This window comes from Camelina sativa, chromosome 16, assembly GCF_000633955.1.
Source record: "Camelina sativa cultivar DH55 chromosome 16, Cs, whole genome shotgun sequence".
Lineage (NCBI taxonomy): Eukaryota > Viridiplantae > Streptophyta > Magnoliopsida > Brassicales > Brassicaceae > Camelina > Camelina sativa.
The window spans coordinates 18,544,008-18,556,050 of record NC_025700.1 but is presented as its reverse complement, the minus strand read 5'-3'; the positions used below and the strand labels follow the sequence as shown (position 1 = coordinate 18,556,050).

Here is a 12,043-nt window from a genome sequence, read left to right as displayed (position 1 = left end):
CTAGTCCTTCTGTATATATATCTTCTCATTGTGAATCAATAGTATTATCCTTGGACATTACATTCTCAGTGTTTTAGGTGATTTTATTGAAGAATGAACCTTATAAAATGTTTTATATTATAGCTGTGAGCTTAAGAAGAATTTGTAAATGTTAGTCGTCCCTAATTTTGCAAGAGCTTGCTTTTTGAGTTTGTTACATGAGTAGTATAATTTAGCTAGAACATGTATATAATTGTCTACATCAAAAAAAAATTAGAGAGCAATATACTTGTTTCTACTAATGGTAGCATGTAATATTGAAGTTATATTGTAGTAAATGTTGTAAACTGTATAGTAAAAATTATGAGGTACCATGTCATATCGTAGGCAATCGATATGGTTCACACTTGAGAGTTGAGACAATGCAAAAGCGCATGGACCCGATTTCTTGAATTTATTTGGGGTTATATATTCATGTTACAGTCGGTTTAAAACTTTGAAATTATAAATGCTGGCAATGAAAAATAACTTATTTCCTAAGATCTCCCTCATTTATTTACAGTACTGTATTACTCTAATAATTTTTTTTAGCAGGCCAAATAATAATTAAATCAAGTGTGTATAAAAAAACCCTACGATCCGTCTTCTTTCCAAGTCTCACAAATTTCTTCATATATATATATATAAAAAATCTCCACAAGCTTTTCTCATCAGAAACAAAAAAATATTTATATTTACTAAAAAAAACCTTGAATTCGAAGAGAAACTCAAAACTAGGGTTTCAAATTCCCCTTTTCTACTCAACAGCTCACTTCCAAAAATCGATCCTTTTTTTTTTTATCGCATAATCGCCGAGATCCTTACTTCTGGTAAGCCCTCAAGCGAAACCCACTAAAAAAGTTTCGTTTTTTTCTTCTTCTTCTTCGTTATCAAAATCTCTAATACGGGAAGAGGACGGTGAAGGCTGAGAGCTAGCTGACGATACTAATCCGAGCCATTGTTTGACTTCTATACAAAATAAGCAGGACTGGATTTTGAATCTCGGTTTTAGGGGGTTGTTTAACACAATGGATGACCTTGAAAAGGCAATTATATTTAGCTTTGAATCTGGTGACTCGGCGTTGAAGTCTCAGGCGGTTGAGTACTGTCGGCAAATCAAAGAAACTCCATCTATTTGTAGTATATGTATTGAGAAGTTATGGTTTTGTAACGTTGTCCAAGTTCAGTTCTGGTGCCTGCAAGCGCTGCAGGATGTTTTGAGTGTTAAATATGGATCCTTGAGCTTGGATGAGCAGAGTTATGTCAGGAAATCAGTGTTTTCAATGGCCTGTCTGGAGGTTATTGATAATGAGAATGCTGTTAGAGTTGTCGAAGGGCCACCATTTGTAAAGAACAAGCTTGCACAGGTTTTGGCTACTTTGATATATTTTGAGTACCCTTTGATTTGGTCTTCGGTGTTTGTTGATTTTATGGGTCACCTGAGCAAAGGAGCTGTTGTGATCGATATGTTTTGTCGGGTTTTGAATGCCTTGGATGATGAGTTGATTAGCTTGGATTACCCCCGGACACCAGAAGAGATTTCCGTGGCTGCTCGAGTCAAGGATGCAATGAGGCAACAATGTGTCCCTCAGATTGCTAGAGCATGGTATGACATTGTATCGTTGTACAGGAATTCCGATCCTGATCTTTCTGCCACTGTGTTAGATTGCATGAGAAGATTTGTCTCTTGGATTGACATTGGATTGGTTGCAAATGATGCATTTGTTCCGTTACTGTTTGAATTGATTCTGTCTGATGGATTGCCTGATCAAGTCCGCGGTGCAGCAGCTGGGTGCGTCTTAGCCATGGTTTCTAAGCGGATGGATCCGCAGTCAAAACTGACCCTTTTGCAGACCCTTCAAATAAGTCGTGTTCTTGGTTTAGTATCCGGAGATGCTGAGTCGGAATTGGTAGCAAAAGTATCTGCTTTGCTTACTGGCTATGCTGTTGAGGTTCTAGAATGCCATAAGCGGTTGAACTCAGAGGAAACCAAGGCAGTCTCCATGGACTTGCTGAACGAAGTTCTGCCATCAGTTTTTCGTGTTATGCAGAACTGTAAGGTGGATTCTACTTTTAGCATCGTCCAGTTTCTCCTAGGTTATGTTTCCACTCTCAAAGGCCTCCCTGCATTAAACGAGAAGCAGCTGCTCCACATCACTCAGATACTTGAAGTGATAAGAATTCAGATATGCTATGATCCTATGTATCGTAATGACCTTAATTCACTGGATAAAGTTGGATTGGAAGAGGAAGATAGAATGTCCGAGTTTAGAAAAGACCTCTTTGTCTTATTACGTACAGTGGGCCGTGTTGCTCCCGAACTGACTCAGCATTTCATTCGCAACTCACTAGCAAATGCTGTTGAATCCACATCTGAGAGAAATGTCGAAGAAGTGGAAGCTGCTCTTTCGCTTTTGTATTCATTCGGAGAGTCTATGACCGAGGAGGCCATGAAAACAGGATCTGGGTGTTTGAGTGAACTAATTCCAATGATCTTGACCACACAGTTCCCTGGTCATTCTCATAGACTTGTTGCACTAGTATACTTGGAAAATATAACAAGGTACTTGAAGTTTATTCAAGAAAATTCCCAGTACATTCCCAATGTTCTTGGTGCTTTTCTTGACGAAAGGGGTCTGCATCACCAGAATGTTTATGTGAGCCGTAGAGCATGTTACTTGTTCATGAGAGTCGTGAAATTGTTAAAATCAAAGCTTGTACCATTCATTGACGAGATCCTGCAGGTATGGATTTGGTTTTCTCTTGTCGACAGCTTCTTTGATCTAAGACAGTTACCCAATCCTGTAAATCAGATGTATTTGTTTCTTTACTTTTTTTTGTCTAATCACATCGTTTTTTGAAAAATCAGAACCTTCAAGATACGTTGTCCCAGTTGACGACCATGAACTATGCATCAAGAGAACTTTCTGGAACTGAAGATGGTAGTCACATTTTTGAGGTTATGACTGCCCCTTGATGCTTCTGTTTTCATATATGTACTTCTGACTTGGAAAAGAAACTTGTTTCAGCACAGGAAAATATAATCTCTAACTCCTAATGTGGTTTTCTGTAGGCTATTGGCTTAATCATAGGGTTGGAGGATGTCCCAGCTGGAAAGCAGTCAGAGTATCTGTCTTTACTGCTTACCCCTCTTTGTCAACAGGTTTCTGTTTCTACCATTCTCTTGTTTCCTGAAACTTTTTGGCATCATTCATTGTCAGGTATACTCACTCTCTTTTCATATGATGTGATTGTACCAGATTGAGGCAGGAGTTCAGCAGGCGAAAGTTGCAAATTCAGAAGACTTTCCTGTGAAAATTGCAAATATCCAGTTTGCTATTGTGGCAATTAATGCTCTCAGCAAGGTTTGTGCTCCGTTTATTCTAGATTCTCCAAAAAGACATCTTTCTGTATGTGAGATTTGTTACTAGGTACCTAAAATTTTGCCATTTCTGTGCTTGTTCTTACACTTTTGCTTAAAATTCAGGGCTTCAGTGAACGTCTTGTTACTGGGAGTCGTCCTAGAGTTGGTCTCATGTTTAAGCAGGTTTGTATAAAAATAGTTGTTTTTCCTCTTATTAGTCATGTTTTGCTTTGCAACCTGTCTTTTAATGTTTTTGTACTTAATGCAACTTCCAACTGTCGACTGTATTTAAGTCACTGTCCTAGTTGAAACTGCTGTCTTTTCTAACAATTGGTAATCTTCTCCATAATGTAGACACTAGATGTGCTTCTAAGGGTTCTAATTGCATTTCCAAAGGTCAAGCCTTTACGGAGTAAGGTATGAGTTTAGCTGTATGTTAATAAGTAGACATATTGTAATCAGTAGTGTTCCATATTCCTTTCTATTAAGTTATTGATCACAGGTCAGTGAATAGCTTTTCCTCTTCTCTGCAGGTCACATCATTCATACACCGTATGGTTGATACCCTTGGATCCTCTGTGTTCCCGTATCTTCCCAAGGCTTTGGAACAGCTACTTGCTGACAGTGAGGTATAACGAAAAATTTCAAAGCTCACCTTACAGAATTGATAATTCAATGCTCAACTGCTTTCATTTCCTCAAATTGATATTTATTTGAAATCCTACGATTCACTGCTTCTCTGAGAACAATATCTACTGATCAAGATACTTTGTTTTGTGTAATGATGCTGCGTTGGGCACACTAATTTACAACTTCATCAACAAAAATTCATACTGTGTATGTATGTTGTTGCAGCCTAAGGAAACGGTTGGTCTCCTGGTATTACTCAATCAGCTTATCTGCAAGTTCAACAGCGCTCTCCGTGAAATACTGGAAGAAGTATATCCCGTGGTTGCTGATAGGATTTTCGATGTAATCCCAGGAAATGTTAATGAGGCTGAGGCTGCTAATGAGGTACCATATTTTGTTTGGTTTTCTTTTTAGCTCTATCTCCGCACATGATTTCCTGGATATTGTGCAATTGCAACTTGAGAATTCTTGATATCGTAGCATCCTTTATATCCAGTCATATATATATACCCTATTGTCCTTGTAGGAAATTAGAGAACGGATAGAGCTTCAAAGGACGCTGTATACATTTCTTCATGTGATAGCCACACACGATCTTTCTTCTGTATTTCTTACGCCCAAAAGTGGGGCTTACCTAGACCGTATGATGCAGCTGCTTTTGACCTCTTCCTGTAATCACAAGGATATTACAGTACGTAAGGTTTGTGAACACTTTCCCTTCTGTTACATATACTTATGATGATCTTTATCGCTTACTTATTACCCTCTTCTTTTTATTATTTGCCATAAATATAGGCTTGCGTACAGATATTTATCAAGCTTATTAAAGATTGGTGCGCCAAACCATATAGCGAGGAGAAGGTATGCCTGCTAAATAACATTTATAAACTTTCATTTCTTTATGGAAGAACCACAAATGTCATGATCTAGGATTATTTGCTTTCAGGTTCCAGGTTTTCAGAATTTCATGATCGAAACTTTTGCAACAAACTGCTGTTTGTACAGTGTACTAAATAAATCCTTCGATTTCACTGATGCAACTACTGTAAGCATAAGAAACCTAATTTCTCTTTCCTTTTTGAAGTTTTCTGTTAGTTGCAGTTGTTGTATAAACTAGAGATTTATTTCCAAAACTGACCGAATTTTCATTGTTCCCTATGCATCTGTATTTATTGAAACAGCACGCCTTGTTTGGGGAAATCATCACGGCTCAGAAAGTGATGTATGAAAAGTTTGGTAATGCGTTTCTCATGTATCTGATGTCCAAAAGTTTTCCAGAAGCACATATTCCACAAGATTTGGCGGAGCAGTATTGCCAAAAGTTGCAGGTTTGATAAGTTTTTTTAGTCGCTCATACTACCGTAAGGTAGATGAAATTTCTCTCGTCGTGTGCTTAAACATAGTTTCTCCTTGCAGGGTAATGATATCCGGGGCCTCAAGTCATTCTACCAGTCCCTTATAGAAAATCTCCGGGTTCAACAAAACGGGGGTCATGTTTTCAGATAGCATTCGAAATACAGAGCCTAGTTTTATAGAGAGAAAGGTCTCTCAGGTCAAGTTTGCTGCGAGCTCTAAAGGTTTTACCAAATAAAAAATAAAAAAATCTCTTCCTTGTCTTTATAGACTAAAGATTGAAGCAATGTGTTTTAATATAATGTGTGCTTATCTCTTTGTAGGTTTCTCCAGATGTAAATAGTATTTGCCAAATGTCTACTTGAGAGGGCAACAAAGGTTTGTTTTCACCATTCTAGATCAGGTCCTATTATTTTATACTGTTGTTGTTGTTGTTGTTGTCTTGGGTTGATGATTTGTTGTTTTAAATCTGCAGATGTAATCCTTACCAGTAATCATGTTCTTGATTCAATCTCCCAAGTAGTAGTGTTTTACCCAAGGCCCTTCCAATGCAGATTTGCTGTTTATTTTCATTTTGCGCCTTTGTTGTGAGATTTGTGTCTATAAAAAAAAAAAAGGAGCCAGTCTTATCTCCAAGTTTTGAAGATGAATGTTATATAACTTTCTTCTGCATTCCATTGTTTTCTTTTTTTTTGTCCATTGAAAAATACTTAGAAAAACTATGAGAGGGATATATATACTTAGACAGAGACACCAAAATTTTGGCTGAAGGTTTTGTTATCTCTAATTTATTTTATTTATTTAATTAATTATGAAATCATTTTAGTCTTTTTTTTTTACAAAGCTCCACTCGTTTTTAGTTTCAAACTAGTCTGGTTAAATTAATGAATTTAATATTAATTAAATAAAAAGGGAAAAAATTGCCGGATAAAAAATGAAAAATCAAGAGATTTATGTTTAATATAAAAGTGAAAAGTGGTCGTCTCCTACTTTGGCTTAGCCTTTTGCACCAAAAAAAAAAAAACGCTCAAGTGAGAAACCCTAGCCCCCCAAATCTGCTGCACACACACACAGTCGGGAGAACTCGTCGCAGTTGTCGAAAAAATCGGAGAATGCCGACCATCAGTATTGGCAGAGACCGTCTCTTCGCTGCCCTTGGAGAATCCTACAGTAATTTCATTCAATTTCTCTCTTCTACTTTCAATTCTGCTTCTCTTCCTCTCTGATTCCTCGTCTTCTTACCTTTTTTTTTTTGAATTTGATAGCTCAGGAAGAGTTCGAGGATCTGTGTTTCCGTTTCGGTATCGAGCTTGATGATGTGGTGAGTGAATGACTGACTTGGTAGAACTGAACATATTTATGGCTCTGATTTTGAATCCTAATTAAGTTTTTTTTTCGTTAATCTTAATCGATGAGTAGACTACTGAGAAGGCAATTATAAGGAAAGAAAAACACATCGAAGAAGAAGCTGATGAAGATGAAGAAATCATCTACAAGATTGAAATCCCTGCCAACAGGTTTCAATTACGACTCCTCCTCTAGCTATTTATGTTGTTGTTGAAGATGAGATAAATTAGGGAATTGATGATTTTTTTTGGTATTTTTGTATCTTATATCTATATATGTAGATATGATTTGCTTTGCCTCGAAGGGCTTGCGCAAGCTCTTCGCGTTTTTAACAAGAAACAGGAGATACCTACGTATATCCTTGCTGACATTAGAAAAGACAAGATGCTTCAGATGAATGTTAAACCTGAGGTTCACAACCATTACCTTCCTGATTTGTTTCCTTGATGATTGAAAAGTTTCTGAATCTATAGTTATTTTTTCCACCTGTTGTAGACATCGACGATTCGTCCATTTGTTGTATGTGCTGTTTTGAGAGGTGTTTCCTTTGACGAGGCTCGCTACAACAGCTTCATTGATCTTCAGGATAAGCTGCATCAGAATATTTGCCGGTAATTCACAGGATCAATTTGGTTTTTGTTGCATCATTGCAGTTATTGGCTTCCAGCGGTTTCTAAGGTTCCATTTTCTTCAAATGGTGTGATGTTCATTTATCTTATCTACATATTTCAGGCGAAGATCCCTGGTTGCAATTGGAACTCACGACCTTGATACATTGCAAGGCCCATTCACATACGAGGTAATTATGTGTTATCATCTTTCCTACTCTTGTTTTTATCTCTCTACTGTTTCTCTACATGAACATTTTGTGTATCTGATCTAATTTGGTGTACTTCTCATCATCAAACTTTCAGACAGTCTGTTCCTTTCAATTTATGTGAACACATTCTGTTAGTTGAGCTTTTTCTGTGAGCCATTGACACTGGTCTTTACTATCTTTCAGGCTCTGCCGCCAACGGATATAAATTTTGTACCTTTAAAGCAAGTAAGTCAATATCCTTATGGGTTCATCACCTTCAACTAGTATCTCTGATTAAAATTCTGCCTGGTGTTTCTTGGTCAAATTCTTTAATCATTCTTTCTCCTCTGTTATAATGATATGGTTTTTTTATTTTATTGGTTGAAACATTTAGTCATTCTTCATTTTTGGTACAATATCTCGCAATTACATAGTGAAAATTTAGTTCAGGATGGTTTCATATATGTACCTAATCCTAATTTCGTGGTCGCAGACAAAGAGCTTCAGGGCTGACGAACTAATGGAATTTTACAAGGTAAATAGTTAAACTCTTACTCTGGTCATTATGTTGGGACATTTATTGCTTTTGTGAAATTCTTATTTCTTTGAAGCAAACAATTGACGAAAAATATCCCTGAACTGATACTTGGTGGACATGTATTATGAGTTTAAACAAGTGTTTACATACTGAATAACTACGTAGGCTCTCCGAAGGATTTCCTCTGCAATGTATCCTTATTGTGTGATTGATTGTCTTTACTTTTGTTTGCAGTCAGATATGAAGCTAAAAAAATTTCTACACATAATCGAGAATTCACCCGTCTTCCCTGTATTATACGACAGCAAAAGGTATTTGGTTTTTCCTAGTACCTATTAAATTTAACATTGATGAAGTAAGATGTCTGTCAATCTATAATAATTACTTTCTTGACCAATCACTGTAATTTTCATATCCTAAATGAATTATGTAGTGAAACATAATAAAAGTTCACTTTTGCAGAACTGTGCTGTCGTTGCCACCTATTATCAATGGCGCACATTCTGCAATTACCCTGCAGACAAAGAATGTCTTCATTGAATGCACAGCAACTGATTTGACGAAAGCCAAGACTGTTCTGAATACAATGGTATGTTACAAACAGATCAGAACTACTGCGCTCAGCTGAAAATCAATATCTACTAATCATTCAACATGTTCCAGGTTACAACTTTTTCAGAGTATTGTGAGAGAAAATTTGAGATTGAGCCTGTTGAAGTTACATATGATGACGGGAAGTCATACATCTATCCGGATTTAGCTGTCTATGATATGGAAGTTTCTCTCTCTTATATTACAGACTCAATTGGAGTCTCTTTGGAGGTGGAACAGGTAATAAATACATTTCTGCTGTCAAGTTGTTATAAATGAACCAATCTCATTTCCTTTCTTGAGATGGTTATGTTAGAAACCTTAGCATTTGTATACGGATTTATCCTTCTACCTGTAGCTAGTGTCCATTTAAATCTGTATGCATCATTTGGGTTTACTGCAGAATACAAAGCAAATTCTTACTTCTCATAGCCTGAAAATTTCTGTGATCTGTTTCCCATGTCTGCTGTGTATTTTCCTACTGTCTCAGGTCCCTAAATTCTACTCTGCAATGATTGTAATCATCTTTTCTGTGAAATGGACTTCGTATCTTTCAGGTTACAAGTCTGCTGACCCAAATGCAACTACATGCTGAGCCAGCCAAGTCTAGTGATAACCAATGTGCCATAAAAGTACATGTACCCCCCAGCAGGAGTGACGTTCTCCACCCTTGTGATGTTATGGAGGTATATTTTGACAATCCGAACCTTTTTGTGTTGCTGCCGTTGTGATGATTCTCTATATAACTAATTACTTTACTTATATTTCACCAGGATGTTGCCATCGCCTATGGTTTCAATAACCTTCCAACAAGATCCCCTGCTTCGATAAAACCGCTGCCTTTGAATGAGCTCACCGATCTTCTCAGAATAGAGGTATTAGCACCTCCATTTTGTTTTTGCATCAGCTCATAGTGATCTGTGTTTCACGTGAAGTTAACTTTTAAGCATTTTTTTCTCTTTCTCACGAAGGATATCTATGTATTTTGAATTTTAGATTGCCATGAATGTGTACACTGAGGTGGTAACGTGGCTACTATGTTCGCGCAAGGAAAACTTTGCGATGCTAAATAGAGAGGATGATAACTCAGCAGTAATAATTGAGAACCCGCGGTCTGCTGACTTTGAGGTTCGTCTTGAGTCCTATGGTCATCTCTTTATAAACTTCTTTAATGCTAGTGCTGTGCTAATTGAGGAAAATTGTTTCATTATATGTGGTGATAGGCCATGAGGAGGACTCTCATGCCCGGAATATTGAAAACTGTTGGCTCAAACAAAGACCACCCTAAACCAATTAAGGTAAACATCTCTGGTGACTGATTAGCTAGATATGAGATTTGAATGTTGCTTTGATGACAGAAGTTGTTTCTTTTGGTTCAAAAAGATTTATGAAATCAGTGATGTGGCCATGTTGGATGAGAGCAAAGACGTTGGTGCATCCAATCGACGCCATCTTGCTGCACTACATTGTGGTGCCACTTCTGGATTTGAGGTATGGATTTCCTTTTGTTAGCCATATGGTATCTTCAATATATTAACATATATGTTCACAACTTAATCAATTGATATGATTTCTCGGTACGATTCTTGATTCAGCTTATCCATGGCCTCGTCGATAGAATCATGGAAGTGATGGCAATCCCATTTGTACCGGTCAATGACAATACGGGATACTATATAAAGCTCTCTCAAGTAAGCTCTCTCCATTCCATCCACAAGCATCTAATGCTTTCTCATAATCGACTCGCTCAAGATCCTAATCTCTCTGTCTCTCTCTCTATTGCGTTCTGTAACAGGAGCCTGAGTTTCTACCGGGCAGGCAAGCTAGCATCGTTGTCCGAGGGAAACAAATTGGCAACTTCGGGATAGTGCATCCACAGGTACACCCATATGTGTATGCTTGTTAAAATCCAAAAACTTGCATTAATTATTTGTTTACAATTGTTTTCTGTCTTTTATTTTGTTTCGTTCAGGTTTTGAACAACTTTGACATCCCTGATCCATGCTCTTTCGTGGAGATAGACGTCGAAGCCCTCTTATAGAAAAGAAACCAACCAAGTGTTCTCATCTGGTTCTTGTTGTCTCTGTGATTTACAAACATTTAACTACTCAGTTGTTTTTGACCCCATTTGTTATAATCAATTTTTATATTCCCAACTTTTTCTCGATTATCATATGATTTTGAAAGAAACGTGTTTTTAAAAAGTGATGTTAAGAAGGAATCAATAATATATGGCCAAAAATTTAAAGCTGACTAATCTAGATTCTTAGAAACTAAAGAAAAAGAATCTAAAACCTAAAAAAAGTGGTCTACTCTTCTAATTTAAGAAAATACAGTCTAATGTAGATTATTATTTCCCCTAATCTTTATAAACGTCAAGTAGTTTGATCTTATAGGTGGCGTTGAAAATGTCTACGAGACGTAATGAAGATTATTTTGGCACTATTGTGTATGTGTATGTGTATGTGTATGTGTATGTAGATACGTAATATTTACATACGTATAACAGAACGGGACTTGACGTGTTTATTTTTAAGGGACTTAACGAGTTAAATTCTTTCGATTCAAGTGTTCATATATACAATTTAAGAAAAGTACATAATACACGTGATCGTCTTTGCTCTAATAAAATATGTATCGATATGAAATGGACCAAGGTCAAAAGCAACCTCTGATGATGCCACACTCCGCGGCTGCCGCAAAACAAAACAACACCTCAATTCTCAATATTATATGTAAATCTTTTTTTCAAATATACTCAAGTATTTGGGATCCAAAATTCTTGTATATATATTGAAACACCTGAAATCATGATTACATTTCTCTCTTTTTCGTTGCTTAATCTTTTTCAATCACACATTTGTCTTCGTATGGTAAGAAAAGGAAACTAAAAGTCAAAAGTATTTTACATTCAAATTCAATATTTCACCGTTACTTCCTTCTAATATGTTTCACACTTTGAAGATATATTTGAATATTTTCATTCATTCCAATTTTCTTTTTTTACTTTCTTTAGTCACTAGCCGGTTAGATTGAATTGAATGCATTGATCTCGTTCATATTATTCTCATTCAAATCCAAATATATTTCTGTAATGATGAAGTCTAGCGCAACTTGAAGTTCCAAGTCAAATTAGTTAAACCAACTTGCTACCAAGTGAGTAGTTCACTTCGGGGTTCAATTTCAATTATATTTTGAAATCACATATACAATCCGCATCACTGTATAAACAAACATATGTAAAAGTATAATTACCATAGTTTGCTACCCCCTCTAGAAGCAATTGATGAACATTAATAAGATAAGTGAATTTGAAGATTTTCTACTTCATGTCACATCGTGCTAAATGTGACAACGGACCGCTACTATAACACAGTTCACATCTTTATTTAAGCTAACGTTT

At 36.5% G+C, this 12,043-nt stretch overlaps 2 protein-coding genes across 2 annotated transcripts; both read left to right on the top strand.

Moving 5' to 3' along the window:
- LOC104751105 (exportin-T) lies at positions 666 to 6,110 on the top strand. The gene is made up of 15 exons (XM_010472981.2): positions 666 to 2,762; positions 2,888 to 2,977; positions 3,092 to 3,181; positions 3,279 to 3,383; positions 3,506 to 3,565; positions 3,737 to 3,799; positions 3,916 to 4,011; positions 4,238 to 4,396; positions 4,539 to 4,712; positions 4,808 to 4,873; positions 4,959 to 5,057; positions 5,194 to 5,340; positions 5,429 to 5,589; positions 5,689 to 5,743; positions 5,841 to 6,110. The coding sequence occupies exons 1-13, from the start codon at positions 1,047 to 1,049 to the stop codon at positions 5,516 to 5,518; spliced, it is 2,955 nt and encodes a 984-aa protein (XP_010471283.1). The 5' UTR covers positions 666 to 1,046; the 3' UTR covers positions 5,519 to 5,589; positions 5,689 to 5,743; positions 5,841 to 6,110.
- Positions 6,351 to 10,810, top strand: LOC104751104 (phenylalanine--tRNA ligase beta subunit, cytoplasmic). Its single transcript, XM_010472980.2, has 19 exons — positions 6,351 to 6,535; positions 6,631 to 6,686; positions 6,785 to 6,882; positions 6,994 to 7,123; positions 7,208 to 7,323; positions 7,445 to 7,511; positions 7,716 to 7,757; positions 8,005 to 8,046; positions 8,284 to 8,360; positions 8,512 to 8,638; positions 8,713 to 8,880; positions 9,198 to 9,326; positions 9,414 to 9,515; positions 9,637 to 9,768; positions 9,864 to 9,938; positions 10,024 to 10,131; positions 10,236 to 10,331; positions 10,436 to 10,519; positions 10,613 to 10,810. The coding sequence occupies exons 1-19, from the start codon at positions 6,478 to 6,480 to the stop codon at positions 10,679 to 10,681; spliced, it is 1,776 nt and encodes a 591-aa protein (XP_010471282.1). The 5' UTR covers positions 6,351 to 6,477; the 3' UTR covers positions 10,682 to 10,810.